The 19016-nt window shown below is 44.2% G+C and overlaps 1 protein-coding gene across 1 annotated transcript in view; it reads right to left on the reverse strand.

Moving 5' to 3' along the window:
* The window catches only part of Rubcn (rubicon autophagy regulator), a 55412-nt gene that overhangs the window by 9237 nt on the left and 27159 nt on the right, over positions 1–19016 (reverse strand). The window contains exons 8-11 of the mRNA XM_031364605.1: positions 17708–17843; positions 14889–15004; positions 12480–12690; positions 11671–11772 (exon numbers count right to left, since the gene is read on the reverse strand). Of these exons, the coding sequence (XP_031220465.1) occupies positions 11671–11772; positions 12480–12690; positions 14889–15004; positions 17708–17843 (565 nt within the window). The remainder of the gene's footprint in view (positions 1–11670; positions 11773–12479; positions 12691–14888; positions 15005–17707; positions 17844–19016) is intronic.

Consider the following 19016-nt stretch of genomic DNA (forward strand, 5'->3'; position numbering starts at 1 on the left):
AGAGAGGCCTAAGCCCCTAGAGACCTCATTTAGCCAAATGTTACAGTCATGTTCTAGAAAGCTGGTGTACTGGCTGGTTTTGTGTGCCAACTTGACACAGGCTGGAGTTATTACAGAGAAGGCAGCTTCAGTTGGGGAAATGCCTCCATGAGATCCAGCCTTGAGGCATTTTCTCAATTAGTGATCAAGGGGGTAGGGCCCCTTGTGGATGGTGCCATCCCTGGGCTGGAAGTCTTGGGTTCTATAAGAGAGTAGGCTGAGCAAGCCAGGAGAAGCAAGCCAGTAAGGAACATCTCTCCATGGTGTCTGCGTCAGCTTGAGTTCCATGCTTGAGTTCCAGTCCTGGCTTCCTCTGGTGATCAACAGCAATGTGGAAGTAAGCTGAATAAACCCTTTCTTCCCCAACCTGCTTCTTGGTCATGATGTTTGTGCAGGAATAGAAATCCTGACTAAGACAGCTGGTCAGCGCCTAACCAAGTCATGGAAAGGCTATTTTGTTGGTAATCTCATTTCTTACTTCCTTTGATGCCCAATGAGAGGACCCTTTTTTCCTTAATTAGTCCTGCACAATGACCAATCTCCTGTGTCTGAGTCCCCAAGCAAAGCATTAAGCTTACATGACATCATTCTACAGTGAGCCACAAGTAGCTCAATTGTGCCCCATGCTTCAAGTGCCCATAGATTCTTCTGTGTGTGCAACTGGATTACAGAATATCTCTGAGGAAATGAGAGTATGTCTAACTCAGTGAAATTTACAACATCTTGTACATAGTTCTAGATACAAGTATAATACAAATAATATTGTTCACAAAGTACTGGCCTCAAAGCCACATGCGGCAGCTTTCAATTGGCTATTTGTTTGGGGCCTGATGGTGATAGGCAAGAACTCTAGTACTGAACTATATCCCAACCCTCATCTGCTTTTAAAGCATATAAAAACAAGACATCAACTATTTTTCTTTTGCTGGTAATTACAAAAAGACTATTTTATTTGACAAAATATTGCTCATTTATGCCATATTTTCTGTCTGAACTTGAGTCACCCACATTGTGCAGATTCCAAAGCACTGCCAGCTGCCCGGTCTACCATCACTAGTGTCAGTGGGGCACTGCCAGCTGCCTGGTCTACCGTCACTAGTGTCAGTAGGGCACTGCCAGCTGCCCGGTCTACCATCACTGGTGTCAGTGGGGCACTGCCAGCTGCCCGGTCTACCGTTACTGGTATCAGTGGGGCACTGCCAACTGCCCGGTCTACCGTCACTGGTGTCAGTGGGGCACTGCCAGCTGCCCGGTCTACTGTCACTAGTGTCAGTGGAGCATTGCCAGCTGCCTGGTCTACTGTCACTGGTGTCAGTGGGGCACTGCCAACTGCCCGGTCTACTGTCACTAGTGTCAGTGGGGAAGAGGATACAAATGTCTGGCAACAGCATCAGACCTTCACACAACCGCTTGTTCTGCACTGTTGGCTTGGGGATCATAAATAGTACTGCTTGGGATGAACATGAATCTTGTTAAAGGTGTGCACCACCATTGTCCAGCTTAAAATATACTGGTTTTTTTTTTTAAAGGATTTATTTATTTATTTATTATATGTAAAGACACTGTAGCTGTCTTCAGACACTACAGAAGAAGGTGTCAGATCTTGTTATGGATGGTTGTGAGCCACCATGCGGTTGCTGGGATTTGAACTCAGGACCTTCGGAAGAGCAGTCAGTGCTCTTAACCTCTGAGCCATCTCTCCAGCCCTAAAATATACTGTTTTTAAGCAAAACATTTCATCTTCATGTAAGGAAGTCTTTTTTGGGGGGAGGGAGTGTTGTTTTTTGAGACAGGGTTTTTCCATGTAGCCCTGGCTATCCTGGAACTCACTCTGTAGACCAGGCTGGCCTCAAACTTGGAAATCCGCCTGCCTCTGCCTCCTAAGTGCTAGGATTAAAGGCGTGCACCACCACTGCCCAGCAGGAAGTCATTTTTTTCTCTTTATTTTCTTTAGAACCTATAATAAAGCTAGAGTTAATCTGTTTATTGTCCTTTTTCACCAGATACATAAAAAGGTCAGAAGGAGGTATGTGACAGGGACCTTTTAGCTAATCATAAATACTGTAGCACTGCCTTGGGGTAAAATCCTACCCTAGAGCAGAGCCGAGCTGAGGTATCCCTGATAGCCCAGTGCCTGACACCCACCTAACACGCTGACTTTACGTTTCAAGTTAGTTCAAGCAGATGACTAAGCTGATGTGGGTGGACCACTGATTGAGCACAATGATAAAACCATACCAACGTCTAAAATAGACAAGAAGGAAAGTGTTCTAGAGAGAACAAAATGAAGCCTGCACCTTCCTAGTGGAGTTTAAAATAATTATAAAAATTCTTATTAATCTTTTGAATAAAAACAAATATATTTTTTAAAGCAAATATGTTTTTCAAAGAGAATTTATTTGAAGCACTTTTGATGCTTTTCATAGAATAAGGCAATTATTACTGACTGGGAAAATTTATAAAATATATACTAAGGGGCAGTGAATTGGCTCAGCGGGTAAGAGCACCGACTGCTCTTCCAAAGGTCCTGAGTTCAAATCCCAGCAACCACATGGTGGCTCACAACCACCCGTAATGAGATCTGAGGCTACAGTGTACTTATCTATAATAATAAATAAATAAATCTTAGAAAATATACATATACTTTAAAAAAACAACCCAGGGGTTGGCAACATGGCTCCAGAGGTAAAGGTGCCTGCTGCCAGCCACGGGGACTTGAGTTCAAACCCCAGAACCCACATGGTTGCCCTCAGACATCCACTGACTGACAGCATGCCATGATTGGCATGCTGGAGATCCAATGCCAGTGAATTTTCTATAATTGTTAATTCAGAGAGGAAGACTGTAAAATGGAGAGGTATTATTACTGTTAAACTTTTATTTAAAAGAGTGGGAGGAGAGACAATTGATGGCTTTGGACTTCATCCTACACTTCCAGGTGACAGTCCATCTCTGGGGCAGTCAGGGCAGGAACCTGGAGGCAGGAGCTGATGCAGAGGCCATGGTGGGGTGCTGCTTACTGGCTTGCTCAGCCTGCTTTCTTATCCAGCCCAGGACCACCAGCCCAGGGATGGCCCCGCCCACAATGGGCTGACAGTTGAACCTTATGGAGGCATTGTCTCAATTGAGGTTCCCTTGCTTCAGATAGATAGCTCCAACTTGTATCAAGTTGAAATATACTATTGACCAAAACCTGATACATATTTTTCTTCTCAGAAAAAAACAGTTCATGAGTACCCTTCTCTATATACTATATTAGGTTTCAATTTAGTGCCTTTGAGGCACAGATCTGCTGCTTCAAACATGTCCCCTAGGTCAGCTGGCATAAGTAAAGCTTTGTCTGTAGAGGGCGCTGGCAGGACACTGAGGAGGATTTGTCCTGTTGCAGTCAGTTGTGCTATCTCAACTGGCAGCTCAGTGAACCAATACTGCCCATGGAGTGTGCCCGTGGCAGTGCCACAGCACAGCACAATTAACCGTTGCTCCTTCGTGTCAGGGGCTTAGCCCTTCTCCACTGGCTGTTCCCCCTAGTCCTGCCTGAGTTCTGAGGTAAGACACTGAGAATAGCTTCCCAGTGGAGGCTGTCGGCTTGGCTTCTAATGCAGCTCGAGGCAGCTCTGTGACTTCAGATGCTTCTCTGCCAGGCAGCCTGGATCTCAGACCTGGGGATACAGCCTGGTGCTGCTATTCTAGCCCTTGGGAGACGCTGCCATCCACCCTTCTTATGTTCTCTATGGTTTTCTTTACTCCCTAGGCACTTCTCTCCTGTGGTTTCAACTCCCTATTACAGATACCCCCTCCCCTCTTAACACTCAACGTTCCCTATCCAAACTGCTGTGCTATTTTTTGTCTTCTAGATGGACCCTGAAGATATACATACATACATACACACATACATACATATACACATACATACACACACACACACACACACATATATATGTATATATGTATATTCATCTCCTGGAATGAGGAAAATGCACCAAAACTAGATTATAACAAAGGCTGTTCAACTAGGCAAGTTCATCAAACATCACTGCATTGTAACTTATCGTGGGTGAATTTTGTTATGTAAATTATATTCAAAGCTCTGTTTTTTTAGACAAATATACATTAGTGGACATGTATGTATTTATGATTAGGTTCTTTACAATTTCTAGGTTTATATTTCTTATTGCTGGATGAAGTGCTTTGCAATCCATTTTCTTTATGAATACTCTGATTCATATAGTCTAAGTAGTGAGCTATAATCTGAGATAAGTGATTAGATTAATCAGGTTTATGCAGCACACAGACTACTTATCATAAATGATATCTGTAATATGACACTTCAATACCTTACTATTTCAAAGGTGTTATAAATTCTGATAGTCATCTTCATCAAAGTACCTTGGTAATTTGAATAAGAATGGCCCCATAGGCACATATATTTGAATGCTTAGTCACCACAGAGTGGCACTATTTGAAAGGATAAAAGGATTAAGAGGGCCAGGCAGTGGTGACACACACCTTTAAGCCCAGCACACTTGGGAGGCAGAGGCAGGGGGATTTCTGAGTTTGAGGCCAGCCTGGTCTACAGAGTGAGTTCCAGGACAGCCAGGGCTACACAAAGAAACCCTGTCTTGGGGGGGGGGGGAAGGATTTGGATGAGTGGCCTTGTTGAAAGAAGTATGTCACTGGGGGTGGGCTTTGAAGTTTCAAAAGCCCATGCCAGGCGCAGCATCCCTCTCTTTACCCACAGATCAGTATGGAGAATTCTCAGCTACTTCTCCAGCACCATGTCTGTCTGTATGCTACCAATGCTCCCTGCCATGATGATAATGGGCTAACCTCTGAGATTGTAAGAAAGCCCCCAATTAAATGCTTTCTTTTATAAGAGTTACTTTGGTCATGGTGTCTTTCCACAGTAACAGAAAAGTGACTAAGACAGCATCCTAAAACAATCTTCAATAGTATGGAGTTACTTAAGACAATCAAAAGGGAACATGCCAGAAAACCTCTGGACATTATCAGGGAGATTGTTCCTGAAAAGTATGATATTTCTCAGGAAAAATTTGACAAAAGCCCAATTAAAGGCCAGAAACAGATGACAGTGAACATATGGCAAAAAAGAAAGCTAGAGAACGCATTTGAAGTTCATAATTAGGAACCAATGTGGAACAAGAGCACAAAACTTAAATCATTACTTTAAAAATATTTAAGTACAGTGTCTGTGTGTGTGTGTGTGTTTATGAGAGAGGGGGGGGGGAATGTGTATGCTGACACAGGTGCCCTGGGAAGGGAGAAGAGAGTATGGATCCCCATCTGGCCATCTAGTTACTTTTGAGAGACATCTCATTATATTCCTTCCTCTTGCCCTTCCCTGTACAAAACCACTGTGTGGCAGTGGGGAGTCACAAGACAAAATATAGGTGAGTTTTCATTTTAATTATTTTTTAAAGGTCTGATAATGCTCAGCAGTGAATCTGCCTGGTCCTCTGGTTAGTTTGGCTGTAGAATTTCTTAAACCCTACCTCCCACCTCCCCACCCCCATTTCTGTTTTTGTTTTTTCCAGACAGGGTTTCACAGTGTAGCTCTGGGTATCCTGGAACTCTCTGTGTAGACCTGGTGGGCCTTGCACTTACAGATATCCACTTGCCCCAGCCTCCTGAGAGCTAGGCTTAAATGTGCACCACCAGTGCTCGCTTCAAAGAAATAACTCTGTCTTGCCCCTTGGTACTGTCTCTCTCCTTCCAGCTTGTATATTTCTACTCTGAGCTTTATCACTTCCTCTGTCTAAGAGATAGGGACTTGGCTTGATCTTTCATTAATTTGAACCCTCTCTGCATTTATAGTATAAATGATATAATATAATATAAATGCTATGCCTTAGATGTATCCTAAAAGATGATATTGTTCACCTTCATATATTCATAGAGATCCTCTTACTATTGGTTTCTAGTTTAAATCCATTCTGATAAAAGAAGGTAATTCTCTTTTGTATTTGTTAAGATTTGCTTTATCTGTATCAGTTATACTTAATGTCCAAAGCCACAATGTGGCCCAAACCATGATCTGCTTTGGAGAAAGTTCCATGGGCTGCTGGAAAGAATGTACATTCCTCAGATGTTGCACAAAATATTTTGTAGACAGCTACTAAATCTCTCTGATCTATGGTGAAGTTTAACTTGTAAATTTCTTTTTGATTTTTTGTTTTGTTTTGTTTTGTTTTTGTTTTTTGAGGCAGGGTTTCTTTGTGTAGTCTTGACTGTCCTAGAACTAGCTCTGTAGACCAGGCTGGCCTCAAACTTAGAGATCCACCTGCCTCTGCCTCAGGAGCTCTGGATTAAAGGTGTGCTCCACCACTGCCCGGCTCTGTTTGTTTGTTTTTAATCTGGATGATCTTTTGACTAGAGTAAGTACTGAAATCACCTAGAATGGGGTAGTGAAAACACCTAGAGTAGGTACTGAAATCGCTCATCGTTATTGTACCTGGGTCTATCTGTCCCCTTAATGTCCAGTATTATTTTATGTAATTGGATGCACCAATGATCAGTGAAAAGACAGCTACAATAAGCATATTTTCTTATGTCCTTTATTACTGTGTCCTTTATTATTTTATCTCTTCCAATTGATTTTGGCTTGCGGTCAATTCTGTCCAGTGAGTACAGTTACACCGGCCTGATTTCTGCTCCTGACTCAGTGAATCATTTTCTATGCTTTCACCTGCAGTACCTCTTTGTGGGCTTTTGCCAGTGAGGCTTGCTCGAGATGACAAACACTTGGACCTTGTTTTAACCCCACCAGCTGGCCTGCATCTTGGAGTTGGAGAGCTGACCATTTACCTATGAGGGCTATCTGCCGATTTCTGTGTTTTGTTTGTTTACCTGGTTAGTTCTAATGCTTCTCTGTGCTTCTTTCTCTTTCTTCTTTTTCTGTACATGCTGGAGGCTGCTGAGTTGGCAAGTTTGAGTCTTCCCTCACTCTCTGCTGTTCCACAATCCCCTTCATGCAGTTCATTCTTTCCTGAGTGCCTGTGTTTGGAACTGTCTTCTTCCATAAGTAGTTTCTGCACTGCTGGCTTCCGGGTCATACACTGTTTTAGCTTATGCTTTCCTGAAGTTCTTCTTTCTTTTAGAATGGTTTCTTTGGTGTGTGTGTGTGTGTGTGTGTGTGTGTGTCTCCAATGCCTGTCCGAGTGTGTATGAATGTCTACATGTGAAGTGTGTATACACATGCACATGGAGGCTCCAGGTTGATGATGGGTGTCTCTCTTAGTTACTCTCCACTTTATTTATTGGGTAGGGTCTCTTGCTCAATCCAAAGCTGGCTAGTTTGGCAGTCTAGTTTCTGCCTTCTGTCATGCCTGCCCAGCTTTTACATGGGTTTTGAGGATCCAAATTTAGTCCTGATCTGGAAATTTCAAATGATAACTTCTCTGGATAACCTTGGTTGCAGTTACTTACACAGGACTCGGAATAGTTTTAGACTATCGAGTGTTATCCTACCTGTGTTTGTAAACAACCTGAATACATTTTCTGTACCTTTGTACAGTTTGTAACTCAGTTGCCCCATGGCACGCTCAGGTTTGATCTTCTGAGTATTTATTCAGAGTGTGTGTCCTCGGGTGAGCGCCTGTGCACCGTGGCATGTGGGTGGAGACTGAGAAGAGCCTGCAGCAGTGAGTCCTCTCCTCATGTGAGAACTGAGGTCAGGCTGCTAGTTGTGGCAATGTGTACCTTCAGCCAACTGAGCCACTCAACTTTTAATGTTCCCAAGAGTGGAGAAGGAGGGTTCTACAGCATGCCTTATGATATGTTCTGCCAGAGAAGGCAGTTCAAAAGTAGAACAAGGAGAAGCTTATTATTTTATTACCTTTATTTCTCTAACTCTTGGTCTAATCTTATATAATTATTTCAAATTCTAGTGGACCACTGTATTAGTAGTAATAAACAATTGCATTAGTATTACTAAAAGTTCTAACTGTGAAACTAAAAGTTTGTGATTAAAATTCTGAATTTTTGTTTTAAAAATTTCAAGTAGAAGACTTTTATTCTCTTTTAGTTAATCCTGACTATTTTCCTGAATGTCAAACCTTATAACAGTAACTCCTAATTGTATATAAAGCTATCTGGAGAGATTACTTTCTGAGGCTTGCTTTGTAAACTCGAACGTCTAGAGAGACTCTTAGCTTCATGTCATTCTGTCCTACCTTTACTGTTTGCCGCTGTCCCAACCTCTGAGCCATAGGTTTGAACTTAAATTCTTAACAACAATATATTTATTTATGCATATGTGCATGTGCACACATATGTATGTGCATGTGCACACATATGTGCAGGTACCTGCAGAGATCAGAAGTGGGCATCAGATCTGAAGGTGGAGTTACAGATGGCTGTGAGCTGCCCAGAGTACTTGTTGGGTCTGGAAAAACACCAACCTCTCTTAACTACTGAGTCTTCTGTCTAGCACCTGAATTTATGTATTTTTTCCTAACACAGAGTCTCACTATGCTGTCCTGGTTGGCCTGGAACCCACTATGTTGACCAGAAGGCCTCAAACTCACAAAAATTCACCTGTCAAATACTGGAATTAAAGGTGTGGGTCATCATACCTGGCTTGAACTTAAATGACTTTTTTCTTCATCAATTAATTCATTTATTAACTTTAATCCAGATTGCATCCCCTCCTCTCCTCTCCTCTATTTTTAATTATTTTTTTAGATGATGTGGTGTTTGTGTGTGTAAATGTCCACAGAGGCCAGAGGCATTGGATGCCCTGGAGCTGGATCTCAGATGGTTGCCAGGTATCTGAGGGGGTTCTAGTAACTGAAGCTAGGCCCACTGGAGGAGCAGTAAGTGTTTTTAATGGCTAAGCACTCTCTCCAGCCCCCAAACTTAAATTCTTATTCTGATTGTTTCTTTTCTAATATTACCTTTATTTAAAAAAATGTTGCAAGTAAATAAAAATATCAAGCACAAAATTTAGCTAGACCCAAAGTCTATTCAACTCAGTGAATTTCTATAGTTAAAATAGGTACTGAAATGAAATGGGGCTTCACATTATTCACTATGCAATATTATATCTTTATGCACCACCAATATAAAAAAAAAACCCAAGACATAACTATTTTTCTAGTTTTGACTAGTCTTTCTAAATTTTGACCCCCCTCCCCAGTTATATGACTACCTAATCTAAAATTATCACAGTGAGGGGAGATGGCAAGGACTGCTTGAGGCATGTGGAAAAGGGTATCTGAGTATCCAAATTGCTCCTGCATTAAGTCTAGTGTTCTCCTAACCGACAAGTGTCACAAGATCAAATATGTACACAAGCTGTGCGAACAGTCACACATGCATGCAGAAGCACAGCCACACCTCCAGCTCGGGCACGGCTACCTGAGAACAGTGAGGCCACTGACACTGAGAGCCCAGTCTTTAACATGTGAGTCAGGTTAGAGCCTTCGCTCCCATCTGTGTAATAATGAGGATAAAGACAGAAAGAAAGTTCTGAGACCGACAATCCTTGGGGCCAGGCCGTAACTTTTGTGCAGCTCATAGGAACCCATCCGTATGTGTGAACCCATCTCTTGGAAAAGAGTTACTGCTACTTCCCAAATCAATCCAGCCTCAAGCACCTCCCCCAAAGGAGCTAAGGGTGATGTTAGGAACAGCTGGCCATGTTTCTGAGCACTGAGGAGGGGCTGGGGGCACTACTGCAGTGGGCAGCATGTAGAGGCCAGAGACAATGGCAGACCCCTCAAGCCTCAAGACAGTCCCTCACAACAGAGAATGGCAGGGGCCTACAACTGAGAAATCTTGTTGTTTCCTTTAAGGATTTCTGTCGGAACCAACAGGGAATTACACACAACCTTGGGGCCCAGAAATGAAGCAACAGTTTCCAACAGGAGTGCACTTTGTGAGAATTATGGTTAGAAAAGAACCCACTTACAAATGAAGTGGGAAAAGGAGTTTGAAGTGGCTATCTGGTATATTAAGAATACAAAGATAACATTTTAGAGGTCTAGAAAACTTGTGCAAAATCTGGATTTCAGAGTGGGAAAGAACCCTGGCTACTTGGGAGGACTCTGAAGACTATAATAATAATAACATATCTATTCAGTATCATTTTACAGTGTTATAATGGAGTGCTGACAGTTCAGCTCTGTAAGGAGGTCACTCTTAGTTTTTCCATGGGGAAGAGTTTATAAAACTGAATTATTCCCCTAGAGCTCCCAGGGACTAAAGCACCAACCAAAGAGTACACATGGTGGGACTCATGGCTCCAGATGCGTATGTAGCAGAGGATGGTCTAGTTGGTCATCAATGGGAGGAGAGGCCCTTGGTCCTGAGAAGGTTCTATGCCCCAGTGTAGGGAAATGCTAGGGCCAGGAAGTGGGAGAGGGTGGGGTAGTGACTAGGAGGGGGGAGGGAACAGGGTTTTTGTTTTCTTTTTCCTTTTTTTTCCAGAGGGGAAACTGGGAAAGGAGATATCATTTGAAATGTAAATAAAGAAAATATCTAAAAAAACCCCAAACCCTAAATTATTGTGTTTATTTGCTTGCTAGTTTGTCTTTCTGTTGGGACCTGAAGAAATCTATGGTTTGCAGGAATAGGGCTGTTGTGAAGCATGGTCTTCAAGTATGCCGTGGCTACTGCCAGGCTGGAAGCAGGGCAGCTGATCTCTGGCTAGACTCAACGAGACCTTCTCAAGACGGAATCTACTGACACTCTCCTTCATGCAGACTATCAGACCGTTGCCTGAGAGTTCAGCTGCTCAGTTACTCTTATGCCCCAGCTTTGAGTAATGCTGTACGGGCTACACGTGGTCTTAGGAAGAAGATGCTAGAATGTATAGGAGGTGGAAGGTTAGCCAAAGGCGGGACTCCATCTATGTAGCTCTTGGAAGTCTGTCGCTCATGCTGACATGATTTTTATAATTACTATTCTTACCATTATTATGATTATTGTTATTAGTGATGTAGCCTGTAAGTAAACCAGCAACTCCCTGAGTCACCAGGTTGGACTTATTTCTTTGGTCTGCTGTCAGGGCTCAGGGTGACCGGTGATGCAAAAGGAACATTCACTGAGCTGCTTTATTACACATGCTTTTCCCGATTGCAGCCCCGCCTCCTCCACTAACTAATAATTGCAACAAGGCTGGACTCTGCCTGAAGACTGCTAAAACAAAAATTAGAGCTCTATGTAAACTGATTGGTTTTCCTTTTTTTCTTCTTTTCTTTTTTTGCTTCTCCCTTAATGATTCCTGTCTTGTTTTTTAATTACTCTTTTTTTTTTAAACATATTTTGGAGCAATTTCATGGTGTTGTGGAGCTCAGGGAAACAGTCTAATTCATGTGGTTTGGCTCAGCTAGAACAAGAGTGAGGACCCAAGAGAAAGGTACAGACGTGAGGACAGAGAGCCAGGGTGACCCCAACAGCTGGCCCCCTCTGATCAAGGCTGTCATCTGCATGCATGTTTTTGTTTTTTTTTTTTAAATCAAGAGTAGCCACCCCTTACAATAACTAACGGTTCTCCCTCTGTAATGGGTCAGAGTGAAGATCTACTACTTCAGGGGTCACTCAGCCCAGTATTTCAAATGAGAAGAAACAAATAATAAGCACCCTCTGTAACAAGCTGTCATTTCTTACCTTGGATTTCAAACTCATCAACATCCTCAGCAGAGCCGGACTCTGAGAGCTGTGTAGAATCACGTGAACTGAACTGGGAGCTACTGGAGGTGACCCGGAAGCCTGTGATATCAAGATTGTCATAGTCAGCCGGGTGATGGTGGTGCACGCCTTTAATCCCAGCACTTGGGAGGCAGAGGCAGGTGGATTTCTGAGTTCGAGGCCAGCCTGGTCTACAGACCAGGAACTACAGAGTGAGTTCCAGGACAGCCAGGGCTACACAGAGAAACCCTGTCTCGAAAAAACCCAAAAAACCAAAAAAACAAAAACAAACAAACAAACAAACAAAAAAGATTGTCATAGTCACAGACAGCATAAAGGACTCACACTTTAACAGAGGAAAGAACAGAACCTGGCTGGGACTGAAGCTATACAGCAGAACTGGCACTTCTCGCTGGTTCATTCAACCTTGGAGAAGTCTATCTGTGACTCCTGGCCTTAGTTTTGACCTTGGAAGCCCATTTTGAAATAAAGCTATTTCTGCTATAGGAAATGTGAGTTCTAGCAGTATTCCCAGTCTATCAAGGGAAAAAAAAACACCACCACCAACAAAACAGACCACCAGGGTACTACCCTCTGACAGCAGAGGGACCCTTGCTGAGGCTAGCACATCACCAACAAGACAGGCCAGCATGGTACTACCCTCTGACAGCAGAGGGACCCTTGCTGAGGCATAGCACACCACACGAAAAGCAGAGGTGAAAGGCCACATGGCCTGAGCTTTGCAAAGCCATAAAGAGGCGTGCATACGGGGTCATAGGCCTACTCACTTCCATTCTCAGTCTCCTGGTACACAGGGAGCAAGTTTTTGGTGCGGATCTGCTGGCGCCGAAGGCGGATCTTCTGCTTCAGTTCCTGGATCTCTCTGTCACTATCTTCCTCCTCTACTTCCTCCTCCTCTAGACACTGGCTCATCATGTTGCATTTCATCAGCTCGATGGCGGCAATCAAGGACTCGGAGATGCTGAAGTGGGCGTTTTCCTGGAGGAAGGAGGACCCAAAAGAAGCTGCTTGTCAGGAATAAAAGTGTGGAACAGCTTGCTGAGCACACTGTGGAGAAGAAGAGCTTCAAAGATGTGTGCTTTCCTCACTGAAACACCAGAGGAGTGCACCTGTCTGCTGTAAAGAGAGCAGATGGGCAGACAACCTGCTCTAGAGTCTCTGGCCATGGCTATCTCATCTGTTGCATGTTCTGTATAAAAATGAGAAGAGAATCTCAGCTCTCAGCCCAAGAGCTCAGTGCCAGCCTTACTCCCTGGTGCTCTGCTCAACACAATGAAAGAAACTATGGTTTAAAAAAAGTCACCCAACTGCAAGCACTGGGCACACTGGTGGGAAAGGAACTGCTTGAAGGAAGGTGTAGTGCCCAGAGCAGCCACAGCACATGATGAAAATGGTAGTTCCCTAAAGAGGGTGGGCACAAAACAGTAACCCCGATGCTATCGTGATTATCTACACATGGAGGAACCCCCTCCACAGCCCTAATGTTAATTCAGGTGTCTGGAAGCAAACTTTTCCATCTCTATAGGCCACTGAGAAAACGCAAGGGACACTGTCGCTGTGGCATGCAGACCAGCCGCAAGTGGTCCAGCTAGCTGAAGCTCTGCCAGAGTGTGATGGGAAGCACTGCTTGCTCTGGAGAAGATGAGACACTTCCAGATCTTCTAGGGAATTCTGATGACACGGCTTCTAAGAATGAAACAAACTGAACTGAGTCAATTTCTGGAGAAGATAAAACTTGAAGTTTTATCAGCTGCTGTTTTCTCTTATGACTGCTTTTAAAAATTACTCAAGGGTAGAACGTCACGCACCTGTAACTTGCCCCAGAGGGCAGAGACAGGAGGAATGTAAGGTTTGAGGCTAGTCTGGGCTGCATAGTGAAGCCCTGATTCAAAGCCAACAGCAAAATGTTGTTTATAGTTGTGTTGAATCCGTGTCTAATGCTATTGGGCACTGCCTACTGGACACTGAAGTTCTTTCCAGATGTTGCTGATAGACAGTTCATTCTTTGCCACTAATTAAGCTGATGAAGCCAGGCCATCATGCTTAAAACAAGGCTAATGAAAGGAGAGAACATGGCAAAAATTCCAAACAGGCTCTTTTCCTAAAGTCATATACTCATACACACAGGAATAAGATAAATATTATGTCCCAACATAAAACACTAGTGCACAAATATTATGTACACATATTTGAGTCCAGGAATAAATATAAAACTTGGCCAGGTGGTGGTGCACGCCTTTAATCCCAGCACTTGGGAGGCAGAGGCAGGCGGATTTCTGAGTTCGAGGACAGTTTGGTCTGCAGAGTGAGTTCCAGGACAGCCAGGGCTACACAGAGAAACCCTGTCTCGAAAAAAAAGCAAACAAACAAACAAATAGAACTTGATTCTGGAAGATGTATTTATGTGAGGTCATGGGGTCAGAGAACAAGCTGAGCATTCGCTCCCTGAAAAGTCCCCAGACTCTGTTTTTGCTGAGCTTTACTGCAGCTCTCAGTTACTCCCGAGTACTCGGAATCTCATTAGAACTGTGCCACCAGAGACCATCAGCCCAGATGCCACACTGCACGCCTTGGTGTTGTCTGGACTCTACCCCCACAGTTACCTGGCAACAGCCAGGTAGGCCTGACCCACTATAAAAGGGGCTGCTTGGCCCCTCCTCCCTCCCTTGCTCTCTTGCCTCTCTTGCTTCTCTCTTGCCTCTTGTCCCCTTGTTCCGCAACCCCCCCTAATTCCCTTCCCCATTCTCTCCACGTGGCCATGGCCAGCCTCTACTTCTCTACTCTCTCCTTCTCTCTGCCTTTCTCTGCCTCTACTACTCTCTTAACTCCCCTTCCCATGCCCTGAATAAACTCTATTCTATACTATACCATTGTGTGGCTGGCCTTTCAGGGGAAAGGATGCCTCGGCATGGGCCTGTTGAGGCACTCCCTCCCCTGACACCCCACCAAAACATATTCTTATGTTTCTTATCTTTTTATGATCACAACAGCACGAGTTCCCATAGGCCAGATCCCACACTGCACAAGCTCCCATAGGCCAGATCCCACACTGTACAAGCTCCCATAGGCCAGATCCCACACTGTACAAGCTCCCATAGGCCAGATCCCACACTGCACGAGCTCCCATAGGCCAGATCCCACACTGCACGAGCTCCTCGGCTGTCCCTCTGCCTCACCTTTTCCAGGTCTGCACAGCTGCCAAAGTCTTGCTCAGAGAGGTAACTGATGAGGGACTGTCCTTCTGATGGTCTTCTAAACATGCCTTCTCCTGAGCAGAGGTACTGACCACCCTCTGTGGGAATTGGAGTGTGGATATAAAATTTCAATCTTGAAACAAAAACTTGTAACAACCATGCTTCTTCAAGAAGTCTGATGCTCTTACTACTAATGGTGCTCTCAACTCTTCCCAGGTAAGGGGGAATTGAATAAAAGGCATCTATCTTCTAATGACATTATTTGGACTCTTTAAGAGTCGCAGAGCACCAAACCTCTTGGAAGGAGAATGGTGGAATAAATGTGAGATCCTAGAGGTCACCCTTTTACTATCTAAATTTATCCGTTTACACTGTCCTTCCTACTGTATGGAGAAGGAGACGAGAACTAACACTGAGCTGAGCGGAGGGGAAGGACATAAATGCTTCCTTCCACCTGTGAGGAATTCCTCATCGGACTCGTCTCCTGGGAATTACACAAAGACCCACCGTCAAGGCTCCCGCTCACTCAGGCTGCCATCACCTGTGGTACTAGATACACATGGTGGCACCCAGAGCATAAGAGAGGGTGGGAACCCTACGTCAGTGAGGACACAGGGAGTGGAATCTCAGTGTTGAAGATGGCAGAAGGCTCAGCAGGCTTGAGCAGAGAGCAGAGCAGGGCAGTTCCAGCCCTTGCCTTCGGAGCACTCAATCACTGTTCTCCAGGCATGGGGAGCTGGGCGCTGACTGCACTGCTCTCTCAAATCCAACTCATCATTGCAGGAGTCTAGTGTCAGTGACCACAGCAGGAAATAAAACACACATACAAGTGAGCAACAGATACAACATTTAACTCTCTCATTCCCAAAGCCTTCAAAACAGTCCAAGAATACAGAACATATGCAGGAGATGGGATGTCAATGTGTCTAAGGGGAAAGAGGCCGAGACGATGCCAAGGTGAAAACAAATCAAAATGGCTTCTAGTTTCCTTTTTCTCCATCTTTTAAACCAATGTTACAAAAGTACCAGCTAATCACTAACTTCTTGACAAATTAGTTTAAAAGACAGTTTTCAGATGGTAAAATCAAAAATAGGTGCACAGAAAATTTTCCAGTACCTTGACACTATGTTTGAAAATGGTTATCAGAAAATTTACCTTCCCTAATGAAAATGAAACTCAGGAATGTGTTTAAAAGAAACATCAAGTCAATTCTGGAGAAGCCAAGGATGATGGCTTCAAAAGCAGAGGATTTCGTCAGCAGAGCAAAGGAGAAGCTTCAAGAGCAGGCAGACACGGAGCATGCTGACACACGGCTGCAATCCTAGCACTTGTAAAGACGAATGTGTTCTGGGGCCAGTACTGGTTACATACTGAATTCAAGTCCAACGTGGATTACGTAGCAAAATCTTGTCTCACAAACAAGGAGGTTGGCAAAGGGCTCATAAGATATGAGAAACTGATATTCAAAAGAAATTAAAAATTGTCAGCCAGGTGGTGGCAGTGGCATAAGCCTTTAATCCCAGCACTCTGGAGGCAGAGGCGGGTGGATAATCTCTGAATTTGAGGCCAGCCTGGTCTATAGAGTGAATTCTAGACTAGGCAGGGGCTACATAGAGAAACCCTATCTCAAACAAACAAACAAACAAACAAACAAACTGCCCAGTAGGAAAAGCAGTGGATGCCTGAGACATGAGCAACATGCTCTGGAAGAGCAGATGATTAAACCATGTCCAACTGTTTCCACTGATAAATGATGCCAAGTTGTCAGCTGCTACACACACACACACACACACACACACACACACACACACACACAGTTAATTTTGTATCCTTCTTGTGGGTCTGGCAGTAGGCTCTGCTTCTGTCTCCTGAACTTAGGAAAAGCCAGCAATCACCATGGTACCTTGGTAAGAAACAACGGAAGAGATGGTCTGATGCCGAGCCCGATGGCACAGCATAGAACTTGCAATAGCATTCCTGTGTCTTTGGTCCTGTAAGCCACTGGGCCTCTGTCCTGAGCCCCTGCCTCCTAAGGGTGCCCATTCAACTGACTCAGCACTTCCTTTTGCTCACTCACAATCTGTTTTCTGGTTCTTCTCCTTAAGGGTCTGCAGACTTCCTGCTTTAATTTTCTCTTATCCGAGATAACATACCCAATGGCCTCGCCACTACTAGCAGGTTTTGGCTCCTGGTCCTCTCTCACCACTATTTTACTAGCACACTCAGACATTAATAACTCCATCATTATAGTACTCAGAATAGAACACAAATCTCAGTTTAAAACCACCATGAGAGGGAAGGAGGAGGAGAACAGAATTACTAGAAAATGTTCCATGACTAGCGTGGGGTATGCAGGCACACAAGGGAATGAAGACCGGAAAGGCAGAGGAAACAGGGACTCTTGATCAGGCAAGACCCATGCAAGGATGCGAGGAATAAGACACATTCTGGTGTTAAGTCAAGGAAAATAATCCACAGTCAGTCTTCAGTTAAAATGCACCCTGCCACTGAGCCATCATGAGGCCTTAGTCAAACAGCAGGCCTCTGTTTCACCCTTGGGCATAGTACCTTGACTATGGCTTCCAGAAGCTATTGGTAAAATGACTAGGGCATTTGGAAGCATGTTTAGGGCACGACATGTATCATGTGAAATACCAGTATTCTCTTACAGATAGATAGGTCACAGCACCACAACTAGCCAGACTTGATTTGACACCAGACTGGAAAAGGAAAAGGTTTTGAACTAAGTGAGATGGGCACAGAGGAACAGAAGGACAAGGAAGGGAACTGGCTCCCAAACCTGCAATGGGATCTTCAACTATAATGGTGATATTCCTGGGGCCTCCTGCAGGTAAAGAGGTGCAGAGGAGAATCCAGACAGAACAAACAGGATTAGAGAGAGGGGAAAAAAAACCAAACCAACCCTTGACTTTTACCTGGCAGAAGACGTGACATTAACTCCCAAAAGGGAGCACTGGGGCTGAAGGAGGGGTGACTTGGACAAGAAGCTACAAGACCCATGCTCAGACCCTCTGCACAGGGTTTTCCAGCTCCCTTTTCCCATGCAGGTTACCATGGTTTCTGGAATCCACAGAGATTCAAGAATGGAGCCAGGGAGGATGGGAATGTCGCTCTGTAGAGCTCTTGCCCAGCAGGAATAAGGCCTTGGGTTCCATTAAAAAAAACATTGGGATGTGGGGAGCAGGGAAGTTTTGTATGCTCAAAAAACCACTGCCTGCATGTGGAGCAGACACCAGGGCTCCAGTAGAAGTGACTTGAGGAACCAACCCCAACACTCTACAAGTGAGAATGTTCATGGAAAGAAAGAAGCCTTGATTTGGAGATTTTTCTCCTAAGGAGTTCAAACAAGTCAAGTTAAATTCTTGAAGGAAACAGGGATAAACATTTGTTATTCAGGTTTTAGTTGAGGCCTTGAGTTTTCATCTTTCTAGAAATCATAGAGAGACGTGGGCAACTCTAGTTACCAAAGGAAATCTCCTTTATTTTGTCTCATTAAATACTTCCTATTTTATTTTTATTAATTTTCTATCGGGGCTTTGCTGACCCATAATGGCTTTGAGCATGAAAATTAGTGTTACACCTACTGTAAGGATGTTCTACCACGAGTGATCCCCAAACAAAGCCTACAAACCCTGGTTACCCTGGGAAGACATGCCATGTGGTGCACCTACCCAGGTAGCAGCTGCCTTTCTATTCGGAGGATGGGAGGTGGGATGGGGGTGGGGGTAGGAGGGAGGAGGGGAGTGCTGGGGTGGGGGTGGGGGAGGTGTGTATTCAGGGCGAATGGCCCTTCTCTGACTGCCTTGGTCTGAGTTAGTGACAGCAGTCACTCCATCTACTTGGTCCAAGGTCACACTGCCCACCCATAGTCACTATTAACCCTGTTAATAGAGTTAGGAAACTAACAGTACTCTGCTCCAGTATTACATCCGGTCCAAAGCTCTAAGGAATCACAATAGAAGAAATTTAATAGGATTATCTGAAAACCTCTTTAAGACTCTGCTGAAGTCAGAGATTCAGTCAAATTTAAAACTTGGATACTCATACTACCCCAGCGCAAGGAACTATGGAAGAATCAGGAAGCATTT

This window comes from Mastomys coucha, unplaced genomic scaffold, assembly GCF_008632895.1.
Source record: "Mastomys coucha isolate ucsf_1 unplaced genomic scaffold, UCSF_Mcou_1 pScaffold12, whole genome shotgun sequence".
NCBI classification, from domain to species: Eukaryota; Metazoa; Chordata; class Mammalia; order Rodentia; family Muridae; genus Mastomys; species Mastomys coucha.